The following is a 20,148-nucleotide window of genomic DNA, read 5'->3' as shown; positions in this document are numbered from 1 at the left end:
GGATAGTTTAACCAAAAATGAAAATTCTGTCATTACTCACCCTCATGCTGTTGATCTTCAGAACACAAATTAAGATATTTTTTATGAAATCTGAGACCCTCCCATAGACAGCAAGGATATTACCAGGATCAAGGCATAGAAACGTAACAAGGACATCGGTAAAATAGTCCATGTGACATCAGGAGTTCAACCGTAAATTTACAAAGCTACAAGAATACTTTTTGTGTGCAAAAACAAAAATAACATAATTTATTCAACAATTCTTACCTTCTTCTGCCATTTTGGAGAGTAAGAGCGTAATCAACGTAAACAACACTGATTATGTCAGCGAAAGCATGCAAATTAATGTAAGCAATGCTGATTGTGTTGTTTACGTATGTGATACTCTCCAAAATGGCAGAAGACGGTAACTCTGGGAGAAGAATTGTTGAAACTACATGAGGGTGAATAATTAATGACAGAATTTTCATTTTTGGGTGAAGTATCCCTTTAAGTGTATACTATAATACAATATAATAATAAACACGAGGAAATAATTTACAGGCTTTTCATGTACTGATGTAAATGATGCAACCTAGATTGCAGAACTTTGTTGCACAATCTGTAAAGTCATCTCTGTGAATAAGGCACTTTTTTTGTATGCACATTTTGTATGTCTCCCTTTTCAGACACACCCAATTCAGGTCTTGCAGTCTCTACTAACGAGTTTGAGTTGAATCAGGAGTGTCTGATAAGGGAGACAAACAAAATGTGCAGGGCAGGTTTAAAAACCACTGGTTTGAGGGCAGGACGTTTGGAGCATAGATGTTATATTTGCTTAAATGAGTTGAAGAAGTAGCTTTTATCACACATGCATAAGACATGAGGTCATTTAAGCGGCACATTTTATTTTTAAGTGGCGTAGCAGTGAGTCTTCTTCTCTCAATATTTTATTCACATGTTTTAAAGACTCCAACGCCTTCGTTTGCTAAGAATGACAGTGATATACCTGCTGTACAACATACAGGTAAGACAAAGGCTTTTTCTCTACTCTTACATGTGCAATCAGCTACAACCAGTAAATTAAAAAGGAGAAAGGGGACAGAAGATGGAAATAACATACTAATATACTACTCCTACTATTGTTGCGGTATGTAGTAGTCACTGAAATAAGGCCATAAAAAACATACAGAACATTTGTTCACAAGCCTTTTGGGAACTGGATCTTGGAGTTTTTGCTTCAAAATGATGTGAAAATCATCTTGTTTACTTGCTCACAGAAAACAATATATTGATTTCAATTTTCTAAGACAATTTTTGAGTAAAAATGGGTCTATGTGAGAAAGCGTCAACCTTCACATTCACACCTGAGAAGACAAGGCCCACATAACGAGCTGCATAACGAGCCATTCAGTCAGGAATCCTTCAGAAATCATTCTAATATTCTGATTTGCTGCTCAAAAAACATTTATTATTATTATGTTGAAAAGCAATTCAATTTTTTGGATGAATAGAAAGTTCAGAAGAACAGCATCGTTTGTAACATGATAAATGTCTTTATCATCACTTGTGTGCTAAATAAAAGCTTTAATTTCTGTATATACTGACTCCAAGCTTTTGTAGTGTGACTGGAGTAAAGATGCTGAACATTTAGCTTTGATCACAGGTATAAAATTTATTAAAATAGAAAGCAGTTATTTTAAATAGTAAAAATATTTCACAATATTACTGCTTTAGCAAATACAACTTTATGTATTTTGGATCAAATAAATGCAGGCTTGGTGAGCAGAAGAGAATTCTTTACAAAAACATTAGAAAATCTGGCCAACATTTTGAAATTCTGGGTTATTTCTCCTTCGAGATACAGAAAGTACCTGAGATGAACTTGTTTGTTTAAGCGGAGGCGATGTGGGCATTTACATTCCCTGTGAAATAATCCTGTGAAATATTTGGAGGTGTTGAGGTTAATAACTGGTTTTAATGTCGGTAATAATTTCACCAATGCATCTAATATTCTCTCTGAGTTTCCATGTTCCCTTACGAAACTTAGCCATGGTTTTAACCCGAATAATAATAAAAAAAAAAAAAAAAAAATCATGGTACTTGTAGCCATGGTAACCGCGAATTAACCATGGTTTTGTTACTTCAAATAATAATCTACAAAGAAGTATTAAGGACTTTTTTTTTGTGTGGTTGTAAAAATAAACCTAAGCCAACAACAGCCTTTAAAATGACTTAAAATGCATTCTATAAAAACAATGAGGCAACCCTGCTTAAAAAAAACAATAGAACCATAACAGAAATTTATATTACCATCACAAATTAATAACAAATCACAACTACCATTACAAACCATAAACTTTTAACCATTTAAACCATTAAAAAATGGTTTTCTGTAGTGTTTTGGGATGTATTCCATTAGGATTTACTGGTTTTAACAAGGCACCAATAGAAGGTGACCAATTACCATAGAGACCAACAGGGTCCATTACAGTTTCCATTAAAACCAATACAAGTCCCATTATAACCAGCAGAACCATTACAAATTTTGTCATGGTGTCTATTGTTTTTTTCAACATGCTATTACAAATGCCTCAAAAGGGAGCCAAAGGCCTGGTAATTGCTGCTGTTACACTTACAGGACGATCATATCCTTGTTTAATAGGCTATAGACCAAATATTTAATTCAAATATCCACTTAATCTTTCATTTTTGGCCACCTTTTTGCTATAGATGACACAGCCTCTATAATCTCTTAAAAAAACAAAAAAAACAAGTGGACATCACAACCCTTACAAAAATTAACCACGGTTTCATCGTAGTAAAACTGCTTAATTTTCTTTTGCGTGATTTCTGAATTGAGACCATAAAATCAATCAGACAAATGTATTAATAAAATAATAGCCATAGGTAACTGTCTAGAGCTACAATTGTAATTTTTAAATTTAATTTAATTGCAATTTATTTAATTATTAACGTTTATATTTTATTAAAGTTCTATTTTGACCCCTATAGTAGGTGTCAGGGAGTCTCTGGCTGTGTCCAAATTCAGGGTCTGCATCCTCCTTAGGATCCTTCCTACCCGGTTGAAGGAGGAGGGATCCTCCGACGTCCGCAAAACCCGGAAGTCGGTGTTTGTGAATTTGGACAGCCTACCCTTCTTTCAGTTCCCTCCCTTACCTGTTGCTCATATCCTGTCGCCTAGCAACCGTGACAGCGCCAAGCAAGAAGCGGGAAAATGGACAAACAAAGAGTTATTCTCCTCATTTTAATTCTTTTGGAAGAAATAAAGCAATTAAATAAATTAAATACTTTCTTTGCTCGTTGTCGGAGAGTTTTTTATATCAGACTACAAGACAGTCACATCCAGGTAAGCCATTATAGCCTATTTTTATTTGTTTTTAAGTATTCTACTAATTTCTCCTACAAATTCATTGAGCCGAAGCATAAACTTTAGCTTGTTTTGTCAGAGAAACTCCTCTCCCACTCCGCTACCGCTCGCTTCGTCCGCCATTACGCTCTGCCGAAAAGAATTATGGGATAGGTAGGACGGGAAAGGATCCACCACACCCATCCTTCCAATTCGGGGAAAAGGAGGACGTATTTGTGGGCCGCATTTGAAGGATCCTACGAATTTGGACAGCCTTCGTCGCGGCGCTGTGACGTAACATCCTTCAAATGAGTACTCCGAAGGATGCAGACCCTGAATTTGGACACAGCCTCTGTCACCAGCCCAGTCTGCACACTCACCTGTTCACGATCTCCTCGTTATTGCTCATCACCTGCCTTCTGATTCCTCGCACCTGCTGCACCTCATCAAGCCCGTCTAAATCTGCTCCCTCTCAACACTTCCTCCTCGTCCGGTCTACTGTTCATGTACCTGAACCAAGCCAGACCCCTTTGTACTTACCTCAGAAGTTCCAGTTTCTCCACCAGACTCCTGCAAGAGATCACAGTCAGTCACTGCAAGCTAAACCATCAGGACCTTGTCACGTTGTGCTTCACTCACCTCTCGTTCCTCCTGGTTACTCCTCAGTCTCTTTCAAATAAATACCCTTATTTGACCATGTACCTCTGTGTCTCCTAGCCTGTATCGTGACAGAAGACCGGACCAGGACGTTTGCCTGACACAATGGGCATTTTCCTCACCCCTCAAGAGCCTCCAACCCTAATTCTCTCCTGCTTTCAGGATGGCTGCCCGCTTGAGGACTATGTGGAGGAGTTACTCGAGCTCTCACATCAAGTATCCTGGAACGATGACATACTAAAAACCGTTTTCTGGTGCGGCTTGGATGAACACCTGTAGCTAGTTCCAGCAAGTACCACTCCAGGTTCTTTAAAAAAAATTCTCGATTATATCCTGAGATTGTTCACCGTATACTGTAGAGGAAGCTCTTCCGCCACTGCCCAGTCAAGCAGGTCTGCCGCCGCTGTCTCTAGCCCGCCGTCCACGGCTCCAAAGTAATGTACGCCGCCGTCTGTGGCTCTCCCAAGCCCGCCGTCCACGGGTCAATTATATGCCGCCGTCCGCAGCTCTCCCAAGCCCGCCGTCCACTGGTTAATTATATGCCGCCGTCCGCAGCTCTCCCAAGCCCGCCGTCCGCGGGGAAAGCAACGCTGGCATCCGCGGTTCTCATGTCCGCCGCCGCCTGCGGCTCCGAAGTCAAGCCCGCTGCCGTTCGTAGCCCACGCATGTCTGCCGTCCGCGTCCACGCAAGCCTGCTGCCGTTTGTGGACAACCTGTCGTGTCTTCCGTCTTCTCTTAAAAATCACTCTTGAAACCTTGGGGTTTTGATGCCAGAATTTAGATTTTATTATCAGAGACCATAAAACCGAGAGACGCTGCAGCGAAATCTCCCGAGTCTGTGTCTCCATACACCCTAAAGGAAAAAACTATATTAGGGGTGTTCTATACATTTCCTACGTCATTGTTTATCTTCTTTTGGCTGTGCCTTTATCTGCTTCCTGGAGCAGATTATAGGCCTCAATTTACGTTACGTGAAAGGAGGAGACCCTATCATGTCAAACCCAGATGTGCAGCTTTATCTTAAACCATATGTCTGCATATTCCATTCTTCTGCAGGCCTCTACTCACACAGGCAGATACACTTTTATAATAGTAAAATAACTTGATGCATAAATGCCAATATTCACATTGATTACACTTGATTAATTTATATTTTGATTAAAAAAAACTCTTCGTCAAACCCCAGCCCGCCGACAAAGTATGGCAAGCCCGCTGGTCGCAGCTCCCTCCAAACTTGTGCCCGCTCCACGACAGCGCCCTCCAGTGCCCGTCTCTCCAGGGCCAGTCCCCCAAGAGTCTGCGCTTCCAGAACGCCCCCAAGAGTCTCACAGCAGCTCCGTTCACAGTAGCTCCACAGAAACTGTTATCATTTACATGTGTAGAGCGTCTCATACTCATCTCTGCATGTTGTTGTGAGTTTGTTTATTATAACGGTCATCTGGGAACGCAACGTGCGCCATTTCATCAGATTTGTAAGGTAAATCATTTATAAATCTACACAAACACAGGAGAATACATCGCGATTTGAAAATAAAAGCTCAACCCCTCACTCTGAGTTTCCACATATTCATGTAATTACAGTGGCTGTAGCCTTTCTGTCCTAAAGAAATGGCCAAATATTAAAGATTAAGTGTACGTTTGAATTGGTGCTTGGTCGATATTAAACAGTAATGTGTAAAAATAATCATCAGGCCGTCAGCGCCCCTGCAGGCCTTTGTTATAACGCGTAATCTACATTAACTCTATTGTTTAGAATACATTATGTATTTTAACAGTTTTGTTCAATAAAACCATATGATTTCTTGCTTTTGATACTTTATTTGAACTAATTATTATTGCATCATTGCTATTATACATGTACATTTTAAAAGCTATTGTTCACTTAAAATCCATTTTTATTACCACAAAAAAAAAATAATAATAATTATAGGGCCCTATAAAATCCGTTTTATTTCCATATTCAGTTTTTTTTGTTTTGTTTTTTTATTATTAATCAAAAAGCATGTCTAATTGAGTTTTACAGTGTTATCTGTACCAAATTCTGTTCTCCGTTATTTTCTGGATTCCATTAGAATTGTTCCATTTAAAAAAAAATTAAAATTAAAATCATCTCCAATTAATTGATTTTTATATTTAAAAAAAAGTTTTTTTTCAGAAATACTACACGTTTACATTTTTCACCTAAATAAATTCTGGTAAATATTTCTGGTAAATACTCTTTTTAAAAGTGTTTATTATTATTATTATTATTATTATTATTATTATTATTATTATTATTATTATTAGACTAGAACACGTGGATATGTTGTCATTCTCACACTATAATACTGAACTGATTTCAGTGATTTGTACTATGAGATGGACACTTGCTGCTTGCACTCTGTTGCACTTCACTTTTGCTTTAAAAAAGGATTTCATAGAAATTTGGATTTCATTTGGTTTAATAAAATATTTTTAAGTAAAATTATAGATTTTTTTGCGGGAAATTAATAGTTTAGATTAATCGATTAATCAAAATTAGTCGATAGATTAATCTAAATAAATAGTCGTTAGTGGCAGCCCTAAAATGAGTCAAATTCCCAACACTTACCGGACACATGCATTGTAATTCTGCATAATTTTTGTCACATGTCATGACATCATCATATCAACAAATGACTCTATTTTTGCATATTATCTGCAAGTACAGTTTTTTTTTTTTTTTTTTTTTTTTTTTTTTTTTTCTTTTTCACATCAAGTGCACATTCAATACTGCACTAATTATGCAATTTTCTTTATCAAAAGAATTATTCAACTTTTTTAATTAGCATTTTTTTTATGAAATTTGCAAAAAACAAACATGTTTTAACATTTAAAGTTTCAAAAAATGTATATACAAAATATAACTTTCATTCTTTGTCACATAGAAATGCCAGGTCACATCAAGGGGGCATAATGCATTGTGATGCAGTGCCTAGTACAGTGTGCTCTGTAGCATACCTGCACACTTCCATAAATTTACTAGGTCACCCAAATTAGTGTTCCTTGCACGCAGAAAATGTGCTGCTCACAGTATACACTGTAAAAAGTGATAAGTTGACTTGACTTAAAAAAAATTGAGGAAACCCGTTTGCCTTAAAATTATCAAGTAAATAATAATTTTGAAAATTGAATTTTGAAATTTGAAAGTGAATTGTCAAGTTCACTTAACTTGTTTTTTAAAATTACTATTTACTTGATAAAAAAATTGAGGAAACCCGTTGCCTTAAAATTAAGTCAACTTATCACTTTTTACAGTGAACATACCTCAGAAATAGCACAATACTTTAGGTCATTCTCTACATTACATTTGTTTGCCAGTCTCTTTCTGTTTCTAAGCTAAACTCTAATATTCTTATAGCTGAGAACAGAAGAGATGCGCTGGAGCTCAGCCAGAAGGTCAGAGTGTTGTGCTGGGTAATGACACAGCCCAAACACCTGAAGTCCAGAACCCAACATGTTCGTGCCACATGGGGCAAACGCTGCAACATAGTTCTGTACATGAGCTCGGAGGCATCTGATTTCCCCACGGTAGGGCTCAACGTGTCAGAAGGACGCAGTCAACTCTACTGGAAGACAATACGGGCCTTCCAGCACATCCACACGCACCATCTGGACAATGCTGATTGGTTCCTCAAAGCTGACGATGACACATTTGTTGTCCTTGAGAATTTGCGCTATGGTTTGTCCAAGCACAACACAGAGGAGCCGCTGTATTTTGGACGTAGGTTCACACCATTCATCACACAGGGCTACATGAGCGGAGGAGCTGGTTATGTCCTCAGTAAGGAAGCTTTGAGGAGGTTCGTGAAGGGCTTTGCTGATGGTCTTTGCACACACAACACAGAAACTGAGGATGTTGGTTTGGGAAAATGCATGGAGACAATGAAAGTTCAGCTGGGTGATTCTAGGGATGTTTTGGGGAGACAAACCTTTCATCCTTACCCTCCAGATTATTACCTGCCCAGACAGACACCCAGAGCACGACCCTGGTACCTCCTCTATGAGCATTACCACCCTGTTGAGGTAAGAATGAGATGTTTGAGGGGGGATTAAGGCTGGAATACACTAAACAACTTTTACCCGGGGTTTTGCCCCAATTTACAGTCTGCAGGAGTCAATGCTAGTTTGCAAATTTTCTGCTGTCAGATTTGACATATTTTACAGAAGATCGTGTAGTGTATGATGGCCACATACTTCTCCCAAAAATGAAAATTAGCTGAATTTTCTCACCCTCATTCCATCCAAGATGTAGAAGAATTTTACTGGTTCATGGGAAAAGATTTGGAGAAATGTAGCATTGCATCATTTGCTCATCAATGGTTCCTCTGCAGTTAATGGTTGCCGAATGAGAATGAGAGCCCAAACAGCTGATAAAAACGTCACAATCCGCACCACTCCAGTCCATCATTTAATGTCTTGTGAAGTGAAAAACTGTGTTTGTATGAAGCAAATCCATCAATTAGACATTTGATATTTTGATAATGATATTTTGTGCCGACTGGTAGTGATCCTCATTTAGTGAATTATGCCCCAGGTTTTCTATGTAACCATTTACAAAGTCGGCATGTGCAGTTTTAAAGTCCTGTAGTGTATTACGGTCTTAAGGGTCATCAGCTACTTTTAAATGATTACACCACCACATTCTTACAATGTTTTTACAACATATAGGCCGTCCAGTTCTTCTTCTAGTAAATATGCATTCAGCATAGCACTTCATTTCCACGAACCAGTTCTTTTAGTTCGTTTTAATTTAACAACTAGTTAAAAAATAAAAAAATTCACCTTTTACATCATCACATAATGATGTCATTAATGCATAATATCATCCATGCGGGTGAACATTCATGCACAAATAAAGCCAAGTAAGTAGCGGATTTACATTTTATTCAATTCATTGTTATTAAAGAAGCTTACATTTCACCCTCAAGTCCTCAGTTCACATATGCTAATACTATCAGCAGTTCATTGGCTCTCATCAACACAGGCATGTCTAAGGACCCGGAAATGTTGACTTGTGATATCAGACTTATCAAGCGGATACTAGTAGATGTGAGTTTTCTAAGTAAGACATGTTCCTGAATAAACATACTTTGTTGATCTTGGAACAACATCCCTGTCCAAAAGTATCATACTAACTTCTACCTCTATAACCCTGCTGAAAAAAAACAATAGAACCCTGCCCAAAACACAATAGAAAATGTAATGGATTTAATGGGAATTGTATTGGTTTTAATGGAAACTATAATGGTGTCTACTGGTATGTGATGGATTCTATTGGTTGGATGTTAAATCCTATTGGAAAAATGCCCAAAACACATTACAAAAAGGAATTTTGTAATGGTTTTACTGGAAAAAGCTAATGGTTTATAATGGTATCTTAATGGAAACCATTGGAATTTCTGTGGTTTCTATTGGGCTTCTATTGTTTTGTTTTAGCAGGGACCTGTTGTATCTTTTGTTACTTGCTGGTAACAATAAAACACGCACAACATCGCACATGGATTTTTTTTTTTTTTTACTTGTCGTATGAACTAAACTCGGACAAGTTCAGAGGGCACAAGCGCAGTACATTTGCAGGCGTAACCACTACACAAACTGTGTGGGGGTGTCCTGTGCTAAACCATTCACTGCATATACTACACTACCTAACCCTAACCATAACATACATGCAAAATCAGAAGGAAATGATAGGTGAATAAAAACGTGTAGAAGCCCTAACCTAAACTTTAGGTGTATTCAACTTCACAGACATAACCGACAGTGTTTTTGTAACTAATGTGTGTTTTAACATTAGCTGTATTTGACTTTTTGCCTTTTTCACATAACCTAAGTTATGATCAGTCAGATAAAAATATAGCCAGAATGTAGTAAAAATAAATTCCGTTTATATCCCGCTTCAGTAATGATTTGGGTCTAGATCGTCTCTAAAAGAGAGAAGCAAGAACTAGATCTTAACCCCCTTTAAACACTTCTTTTCAGATGGAAATCAATTGATTGATAAGCTTATGTTAAATATATTGTTCTTTTCTTGTGTTTTTAGGGTCCTGGATGCTGTTCAGATTTAGCCATCTCTTTCCACTACATAGATGCAGTGAAAATGCACACTTTAGAGTACTACACCTATCACTTACACCCATACGGATATAAATACAGATTTAAGCCAGATTAATGCTCAGATAATATCTAATCTAAAAATTAGACCACGTTCAAAATGTAATCTTTATAAGTGAAATTTATTGTACATGTATACTTTACTTCACTGTAGCATTAAATGTAAATCATGTTATATCTGTTGTTCTATACAATATTAAAACCGGTTTTACAAAGTTACAGACTAACAACTTTATTGTCCAAAACATTAACAACATTAGTTTTGGAAACACGGTGGTTTGCTTCATCATAGTCCAAACGTAGAAATACAAGTAAGACAGGAAGTGTTGGTTAATCCAGACTTTGGGTGTCATTCATTTATAGAGGAAAGAACTTCTCTATGTTTGATTTGTAATTTAAGAATTGATGGGAAAAGTTCATTACCAAACTCATGAGTCACGATTACTATTAAGGAAACCTGTATAATGAAACGTGGATAAACATTGCTGAAATAATTGATGGAAATCATGTTAATCATACAATATAACACAAATTTAACATACAATACTGTCCATAAGAGTTTAACACAGATTTTTAATGTTGGGCTTTTTGCATTTAAAATATACAAGCACTCAGAACTCTATATGTGATTGACACATGTAAATAATTGTCATGATCAGTGCTAGAGTGGCTAGAAGTGGGCTGATGCTGTCTTGTACACAATATTAGTAATTTTGTGCAGTGCTTTTTTACAGTGTAAATCAGGGACATATTGTTAGCTTCTTAACATTAGCTTTGATTGAAATTAAAATATATGTATATAGTATTAAAATAAAAATAGTAATGTATTTACTCATTTATTTTATGATAACAAGGGGTGTACTAGCACCTCTTTTTTCCACTTTGAGCATTGATTATAGTGTTCAAGGAAAAAAATTGAAATTTACCGAACATTTCAGTCTATCCAAGATGTAGATGAGTTTGTTTCTTCATCTGAAAAGATTTGGAGAAATTTAGCATTACATAATTTGCTCACCAGTGGATTGTTTGCAGTGAATGGGTGCCGTCAGAATGAGAGTCCAAACAGCTGATAAAAACATCACAATAATCCACAAGTAATTCATACCACTCCAGTCCATCAATTAACATCTAGTGAAGTGAAAAGCTGTATGCAAGAAAAAAAGCATCATAAAGACTATTTAAGTTCAAACTACTGCTTCTGATCTTGATGGCTTTGTTTCTTAAAAACACACGGCTTTTTTCAAGATGTGGATGTGGATTACTTGTGGATTATTATTATTATGTTTTTATCAGCTGTTTGGACTCTCATTCTGACGGCACCCATTCACTGCAGAGGATCCACTGGTGAGCAAGTGATCTAATGGTACTTTTGAAAAAACAAACTCATCTACATCTTGGATGGCCTGATGGATGAGTACATTTTCATCAAATTTTCATTTTTGGGTGAACTATTCCTTTAACAGAAATCACAATTAACAGAAATATTTACTAGTTCTATGGAAGGAATATTGAAAATAAAGAATTTTGTAAAACATTCAGTGCGATTAGGAAAATGTGGTACTTTGAATATACATGTTATTTTCTAGAAAATGGAGCATCACTAGTCTAGTAAACAATATTTAAAATAGTGTTGACCCAAAGAACAAATCTGATCTACAGTCAGTGTTGCAGGATTCCTTACTGTTCTCATAAAACACATGTACGACAATGAAAATATATCTGCATAGTGCATGATTGCAAAGTCGACACAGCTTGATGTGAATCTGCTGAATGAAGGCCTGTGCTTCTTTGTGAGGGTGTTATGTCTGTACACAAGCGTTTTGACAAAGGTCTTCAGTCTCGAAGCGGTTGCTGTTGCCTTGGCAGCCACCATACCAGAATTGTGCGCACGCGTTGGCCTCTGGATCGTAGTACCACATCACCCTGTACTCCCGACATGGCCCAGGATCCAATCCCTGCCTACAGCCTACCTCTGAAAAACAACAACATACATCTGAAGTACTCCAAAGTGAACTGAATCAGGTTTCAGTCTAAATTTAAATGTGAACACTCAAGATGCATTGACTATGCCTGTTAATACCAGAATTAAACATCAATTGGCCTGTATTTGTAGTGTAAGCAAGTGTGTTTACCTTTCATGAAATCGTTAGGCTGAGGGGCTGGTGGAGGTAGAGTCCGTGGAGGTGGGCTCATTTCTGGAACAGGCTGCCAGTTTATGGGTGTCTGGGGTCCCACTATTGAGATGGAGTATTGTCTCTTCTTATCTCCAGCTGGGGCAACTGTCACCTTAGGAAGCTCACTTAAAGACCCATCAACAGAGAGTGTCCAGTTGTTGTCAATATTCATGTCGTCATAATCATCTGGAGAAGAAGTGGTCTCAAACTCTATTGGAAGTGCAGCCTGTGAAACAGAGACAAAGTGCCCCTATTATGAATCGTTGAGCGAATCGTTTGGGAGTTGTTGAGCAAACAAGGTAAAAATAAATGCATATTATAAGAAAATAAAAGTGTTTTTGACCTTGCATGCATGTCAACCTGTTGTTGGGGACTCCCAAAACCAAAATATGAACCTTTCATAACCCATAATAGGGCTATTTTAAAGACTGTGTGGCATTGGATAGGGCAGAACATCTCATCTGGAAACACAAGCTCTTGCCAGTAAAATATTACCATTAAGCTAGTATTTATTTTATGATTAAAAATGGAACATTTCATGTGCACACTTTTCTCCATATGGTTCCAAGGTTGTAGTTTGTTCATATTTCAATGATATTGTTTTTTTTTTCAGATCTATTAATTTTAGAAATGCAAATAGAAAGCAATTCATACATATGACATTTTATACACTTCTTCAGTGACACGCATGCATTTCATTTCTAATAATTTTTTTTAAAAGGGCATAATCTTTGATTAAAACTGCTTCACTACTTATTAATATTTTCAAAACCGCTTCACTGCTCATTAATATTTGCTTTTTAATATTAATACAAACTTTTGTTAGTTTTTATCCTGAAATCGATTTTAAAACTTTTAATAATAATTATTAAGATGTGTATACTCACATGCATTCAAGTTGTAAGGGAAATATGTTTTTACAATTTTACTTGTTTGCTACACCACATAGCATTTAAGTAAGCTTCATCCAAATGGCATGGGAAAAAAGATATCATGCCACAAATCCTACAGTTTTTTTAGTTCATGGACATGTTTTATTAATTACTTCACTCTTTTTAGAGAAACTGTGGATGCATTTGATTACTAAATTTCATAATTTTAGTTAAATTGTGGCCAAGTTTCCTTAATACATTCCCTTGTTTAGTTAAATCTTGGCCATATTTTAATAATTCATTCCCATCTTAGGTAAATTGTGACCATGATTTAGTATAATTAATAAAATTGTGGGCATATTTTAACTACAAAGAGGAAATGAATTAACACATTGTGAACACAATATACCCAAGACCAGTGTTGGGGGTAAAACATTACAAGTAGCGCGATTTATCAGATTACGTTTTCAAGTAACTAATAAAATTATGCATTACATTTAAATTTATGAAATATCTGAGTTACTTTTTCAAATAAGCAGGTTACTTTGTTTTCCCATTGATTCACTGACACCGCTCCTGTCAGAAAAAAAGGCGTTTCCTTCAACCTGAGACTTCACCCCAAAGGGTCTTTACAACTGCCAAAAATATAACTTGGGTTTTTGTTATTAAAAACAAACAAGCAAGCCCAGCCAAGGTGACAAAAATCAACACAAATGTAATGTAATGCATTACTTTCCATAAAAAGTTACTGTAACTCACTTAGTTACTTTTTTATGTAGTACGCAATACTGTAATCGATTACTTAAAATAAACTTTCCCCCAAACTGGCTAGTATGAGGGAACAAACTATGAAGTCACAGGAACAAATCCTTAATTCATGGTCACAATATGTTTTTTTTTTTTTTTTTCTCTGCATTTCATGTGTGGGGCTCCGTACCATTTAAAATTTTACTGAAAAGTTTATATTTGAGTTTGAGTTTATTTATATGAGTTTAAATAGAGTCTTTATTTGCTATATCAGAATGTATTATTGTCTTTATGTAGAAGTAAATGAAAAAATGACCTCTTTGCCCTCTGTGATGAAATTACTCCTGGTGGGAGCCTCAGTGCTGTCTGGAACTGGCTCAGGCTCAAATGGAGGGAATGTTTTGCCATTCGGTCTGAAGAGTGGCCCATTAACACTCTCACAGATCTGACTCAACAGTTTACTCTCCAGTGCTGAAAAATCACAAGAAGTTAGCATAAAAAGCTAAAAAGTTAGCATATTTAAAAGAAATACAGGCATACGTACTATGCAGCTTCATGAAGTCATCAATCAAGTAGACATAATTTTCATCAGGATCAGATGCCAAAATGTTCATCTCAATCTTAAACTCTGCATACTGGGCATCACTGCTGTTCACGATGCCAACCACAAAGATTTCAATCCCAGCATTATGAGCCTCTTCCGCAGCGTCTTTCAGCCTCACTGCATCCCGCTTGTCAGCCTGACCGTCCGTCAGCACGACAGCAACCTTTCTTACGCCCGGCCGTGCTGCTCGGAAAAGCTGAGTGGCCCGGCGGATGGCGCTGCCCGTGAAGGTGCCCTCACCCAGATACGGCATCCTGCGCACTTCATCTTTGATGCTTGCCTGGTCGGACAGCTGTTGTAGGCTGGTCACCACCATGGCCATGTGACTGAAGAGCACCACCCCAACACGTGTGGCTTCATGGCTCACGGACACGCGATCGATCAATCCGTTCACAAAATCCTTCACCAGCTCAAAGTTCTCCGGACCTATACTCTCTGAGCTGTCGATGATAAAGACCAGCTCCAGAGGACTTGTCCTGCATTTTAGACCACATCCTGAGAGAAAACGCACAAAAAGTAAGTACCCCTACTTAATACAGATCCTATATATAGTTTTTTGCTTGAATAACAGGGATGGTTATATACCACATATTTCCCGGATTATTCTGATCACCTGGTCTCTCTGTGGGATCAAGTTCAACATATGTTATTTATACAAAAGAAGTCAGTGTTCTGAAAAAAGTGTGAATAAAAATCTTTGACTCACAGATAGGCCGGGCTCTCCCTTCCCTCCTGGTTTTCCCTATAATTTAAGTTGAATTGTATTATTAACAGTGCAAATGTTCAAGGAATTATCTACATTTCCCTGAAACCTCAGATTTAGGTAAATACTGAATTAAAGGTGGCCTACAATCTGTTGCAGTTCCATTAGCGTAATGGTGTGGTCACACTTATTGTTGTTCGTCAAATTTTCATGGGGGAAATACTGTAATTTCAGTAGAAATCTACATGATTGGGAATTTCACGTGAAGGTGTAACATTTTCCCCTTCACAGATTTTGCATCGGGTTCAAGTTCTTCACACCTATTTGTGACAGTAAGCTTCTTGGTTTGAAAGTGATTTCATGCATCGCTACTCTACGGACACTGGACAATGGACCTTCTTTTGGAGCTTCACCCCAGGATATGAATTTTATCAAATTTGAGCAATTTCCCCAGATTAGCCTGATGTCCATGTGCAATGTTGGACAGTAGATGCTACTGTATGTTAAAGAGTGTTTTATAAACTTTCTACTGTCCTGCAATGTTTATTTCTTCAACACACATACCTGTGATTTTTCAAGTGACCAAGTGATAAACTGATTCAAGTGTGTTTGATTAGGATTGGAGGTAAACTGGAGGACAGCTGGATCTCCATGGGAAGAGTTGAATATCTCTGTTGTAAGGTTAATGGTTTTTCATGTGTTTTTAACTAAGAAACAGTGTTGTAGTGCTCAAAACTTAATTCTGTCTCGAGCCTGTTTCTGAAACCATATATTAATGATCTTGTCATGGACTCATTTGGACTCTGTCTTGACTCGGATTTGAGACCAATTCCGGTCTTGAGTACTAAAACATTGTGGATAGTGGTATGTGGTCCATTCAGACCATCTTAAGGTCTTTGTCTGGACTTGGACTCTACTCTGGTATCAACCTTGACTTGGACTCAAATGAGCCAGTCTCGACTACAACTCTGCCTAGCAAATCATTGAAACATTAACTGGAACTGAATGGGAATCTGGTAACTGGATATTACCTTGGTTCCTGTTTGTCCAGGCATTCCGTGTTCTCCTCTCTCTCCTTTTCTTCCGCGTTCCCCTGCTAGGCCCCTATCACCCTGAAACCATCAGACTTTGTTAATTTAGCATTGCATTTGAAAAGTAACATAGTATTAACTACACTGACATATAATACAATCAGTCAGTGTTTGCCTATCTAGTACCTTCTCTCCAGGCAGACCATCACCTGGAGGCCCTCTAGGGCCAGGGGGCCCTTGAAACCCAGGATCTCCCTGTGATCACAAAATGTTAATTTAGAGGTCTAAGCTTGTTTTGCTTGTTTAAAGCTGATTGAGCTATAGTAAGGCCATGGGTCCTTACCTTGGGACCCTGAATTCCCTCTCCTGGAGGTCCTGGAAGACCAGGAACACCAGGCTGGCCAATTGCACCCTATAAAAATCTCATATTAATCAATGTTGAATATATTCTGAGCCGATGCACAATTTATTTTAAGAAGTGATATTGAACCTTTGGTCCCATCAGTCCAATCCCTGGAGGACCTGAAGGGCCGGTCACTCCAGGTGAGCCCCGGTCTCCCTGAAAACAACAACTACATCAGTTTAGCCGAAATACTAGACTAGACTTTGCAGACTTTCTGTAAGACAGAATTGATCAGAAAAATCATTTGTTGTGAATTGAAAAATTACAAATACTTTTGTTCCAGCAATTCCTTGTCCTTCAGGTCCAATTTCACCTGGTGGCCCAGGCAATCCTGGAAGCCCCTGAGAATATATCATATGTATAAATGTTACTGGTTTTGTTTTCTGTGCTCTTCCTATCAAAGTCTTTGGGCCCTATCATACACCTGGTGCAATGCGCAGTTATCATTTTCACATCCTGCGCCACATTTGTGCGCCAGTGGGCGTGCTGGTCTGAAAACGAGGTGTGTTCAGGCGCATTGTTGGCGTGTTGCTATTTTGAGGCAACTGAAATAGACTGCGGCATTGACCAACTGAAACCTGGAAGTCAATGGCGCAGTATTGCGTTAGAGTGCGTTAGTAAAATGTGCCAATAAGCGGGTCCACAACGCACATTCACTCTGCGTATTACACACACAGGGATGCGCAGCAGCACACAAACATGTCAAATATTAAAAATTAAAGGATTACAATGTAAAAGATTATTATTGTGTAGGTTACATAAATATAAAAATGCCTACAAGCCATAATGGAAAGTCATTGCATGTACCAGAGTGAGGCTACTTATTTGCTTGTGCACGTGCTCGCTTCCTCTCTGGAGACGCGTTCAGTATTTGCTCTTGCAAATTCCGCCATGTAAATAGCGACTCTGCCATGGCGCGAGCGCAACAGGCTCTTAAAGGGAATGGGAGATGAGACTCTGATTGGTTTATTGCACGCTATACCCAAAACACACCCATTACTCATTAAGAGAATAGGGACAACCCTTTTAGCCCATGTGCCGGGCGCACCACCGTTTTTCCCATCGCTAAACTAGCAAAAGTGGATTCGGACATGGCCTGAGTGCACCTGCACCTTGCGCTTTAGACCTTGCACTTAGATCATTAAAACTTTGTCTCCTGTACGCACCTGTGATCCGGGGTAACCCTCCCCCTTCATTCCTTGTGGCCCCACTAGTCCTGGACTTCCTCGGTCACCCTGAAACATGCCAACATAGATTCTCAAAAATAATCATATTAATCCATATAGTAATAGTCTTTGAGGCTATAACCTTAGGGCCTGTAGTCCCGACACCTGGCTCTCCAACAGGACCTGGGGGGCCTGCAGGTCCTGGCTCTCCCTAACAAAACAAAAAAACAAAAAACACACAACCAACATAATGTAAAGAGCATATGTACAATATATACAGTAATGACATTAGGTTAGAATGCAAATAGCCAACCTTGTTGGCAAAGGCATCCATTGGTGTGCAGATATTTACCTTGAGTACAAATATTACTTCTTTTTACACTTTGTTTGAATAGCATCTATCACTCTTTGCACCTAGAGAGTCATTTACGCACCTTTGAACCAGGCAATCCTCGACCTGGAGGTCCTGGTAAACCCATCATGCCTAAACTTCCTGGTTCTCCCTAGGCATAAAATAAATCTTCTATTACCAGTTTTTAAAACATGTTTATAGAGTATATAAGAGAACATGGATGGTGAGAGATCAGAGACCAGGGAATATATTTTTGATTTTCAATGTATTTTATGAGTTTATGGGTTTTATGGGTGAATATTCTCACAGCCCAGCATGACTGTTAAAGGACTGATTATGAGCAGCCATAAAAGTATACAACCAAACAGTAAAGACCTTTTATGAACTCTTTAAAAGTCATCTGACATTCCAAACCTCTAAACATAACAACCTGGACACTAACCTCCACATTCCCAATTCAAAACCAGATTGTATGTTTTTAAGCTCTGTCACTGTCCCACCCACCTTGGCCCCTGGGGGTCCTGCTGCTCCAGCACTTCCTGCGAGACCCCGAGATCCTCTGTCCCCTCGGTCCCCCTGTGGAGAGATTCACAAACAAAATTTACAGTGACATTTTCCACTTTATTCAAATGAGACAGTATTTGAGTAATTTTCAGCTTTTTGGTTGTAAATAACATATGATGCACTATTTTATTTTTAAACAAAAGCATCGTGAATACACGTTCAGATCATATTTTACCCCAAAATCAAAATGCAAAAATAAGATTTCATATTCTGCAAAGTGAAAAGGTCTTAAAAGTCTAAAAGTTAAATGTTATTAAGGACTTTTAAGAACTTTAAATGCCTCTAAGGATTTAGGATTTATTTTATTTTTTTGGTGGCAGAATATATTTAGAGGGATTTTATTTCTCAATCTCAGTGAAAATTTAAAACAATATAAAAAATATTATTACAATATTACATTTTTGCAAAGATTCTTTTATTTAAAGAGTCTTTTCTGCTCACCAAACCTGGATTTATTTAATAAAAAACATACAGTAATTTAAAAGATAATTTATTACTGTGATAAATGCTGAATTTTCAGCATCATTACTCTAGTCTTCAGTGTCACATGATCCCTCAGGAATAATTCTAATATGCTCATTTGCTGCTCAAGAAAGATTTATTATTTTATCAATTATTTCTGCTTATTAGGAAGAGTATTTATTTGAAATAGAAATCTTTTGTAATGTTATAAATGTTTTTTTATTTTGTTCAATTTAATTTCTTTAAAATAATTACAAAGATTTTTAAAAAATAATAATTTTAATGTAAAATACAAACTGGACCTGGCTGGTTTTGTAATATTCCTAAAATAATTAAATAAAATATCTGGTGTCAGACATAATTCCATCATTTGAAATGCTTACAACCTGTCTTAAACTGACTTTGAATCAGTAAATTCAGTAAATTTATACTGTAATGTAAAACTTGCATTTAATAGCAGGAAATATATTATCATTGTCACCTAAAAGGGCAAATATTAGTTTGACATATTGACATATTAGTGTCAGTGAATATATGCTGTGAGTCACTGTTTGACCATAAGAGCTGCACGCACATATCACTATCAGTTATAACTTGATCTATACATATAGTTGTGGTAACTAAGAAAACCTATCAGAGCATCGTTGTACCTTCTCACCAGGAATACCTCTCCCGGCTGAGCCCTCTGGACCTCGAGCACCAGGTAAACCCATCTCACCCTAACATAATGGACAGAATATAGAAATGCCAGGCGAGTAAACACACATAAACAGGAATTCAGTGCATGCTGTGGTGAAATCCCGCAGCTTTATTAGACGCTTACCTATATTTGCACTCATAAAACAAATAAGAAAGATATTTCTTAGCCACACCTTAAAACTACAAATGACTTAATTTGACATTCATTTATTTTTAAAGCTCTTCTATTGGTT

General features: G+C 37.5%; 2 protein-coding genes across 2 annotated transcripts in view; one reads left to right on the top strand and one right to left on the bottom strand.

Annotated features, from left to right (window-relative positions):
• The first annotated feature begins 709 nt into the window (after positions 1–709).
• LOC306885851 (glycoprotein-N-acetylgalactosamine 3-beta-galactosyltransferase 1-like) lies at positions 710–10,350 on the top strand. Its single transcript, XM_079442637.1, has 3 exons — positions 710–1,006; positions 7,386–8,050; positions 10,068–10,350. Exons 1-3 carry the CDS (start codon positions 862–864, stop codon positions 10,194–10,196), a joined length of 939 nt encoding a protein of 312 aa, XP_079298763.1. The 5' UTR covers positions 710–861; the 3' UTR covers positions 10,197–10,350.
• Positions 10,249–20,148, bottom strand: part of LOC306885850 (uncharacterized protein) — a 27,740-nt gene continuing 17,840 nt past the window's right edge. The window contains exons 20-35 of the mRNA XM_079442636.1: positions 19,867–19,935; positions 18,695–18,766; positions 18,273–18,341; positions 17,981–18,049; positions 17,839–17,907; positions 16,945–17,013; positions 16,760–16,828; positions 16,613–16,681; positions 16,456–16,524; positions 16,270–16,350; positions 15,242–15,277; positions 15,121–15,157; positions 14,476–15,030; positions 14,248–14,402; positions 12,271–12,538; positions 10,249–12,110 (exon numbers count right to left, since the gene is read on the bottom strand). Of these exons, the coding sequence (XP_079298762.1) occupies positions 11,938–12,110; positions 12,271–12,538; positions 14,248–14,402; positions 14,476–15,030; positions 15,121–15,157; positions 15,242–15,277; positions 16,270–16,350; positions 16,456–16,524; positions 16,613–16,681; positions 16,760–16,828; positions 16,945–17,013; positions 17,839–17,907; positions 17,981–18,049; positions 18,273–18,341; positions 18,695–18,766; positions 19,867–19,935 (1,929 nt within the window). The 3' untranslated portion in view covers positions 10,249–11,937. The remainder of the gene's footprint in view (positions 12,111–12,270; positions 12,539–14,247; positions 14,403–14,475; positions 15,031–15,120; positions 15,158–15,241; positions 15,278–16,269; positions 16,351–16,455; positions 16,525–16,612; positions 16,682–16,759; positions 16,829–16,944; positions 17,014–17,838; positions 17,908–17,980; positions 18,050–18,272; positions 18,342–18,694; positions 18,767–19,866; positions 19,936–20,148) is intronic.

Source organism: Barbus barbus (assembly GCF_936440315.1).
Source record: "Barbus barbus genome assembly, chromosome: 19".
In the NCBI taxonomy this organism is placed as follows: domain Eukaryota; kingdom Metazoa; phylum Chordata; class Actinopteri; order Cypriniformes; family Cyprinidae; genus Barbus; species Barbus barbus.
The sequence above is the reverse complement of the archived record's forward strand: the minus strand, read 5'-3'. Positions and strand labels throughout refer to the sequence as shown.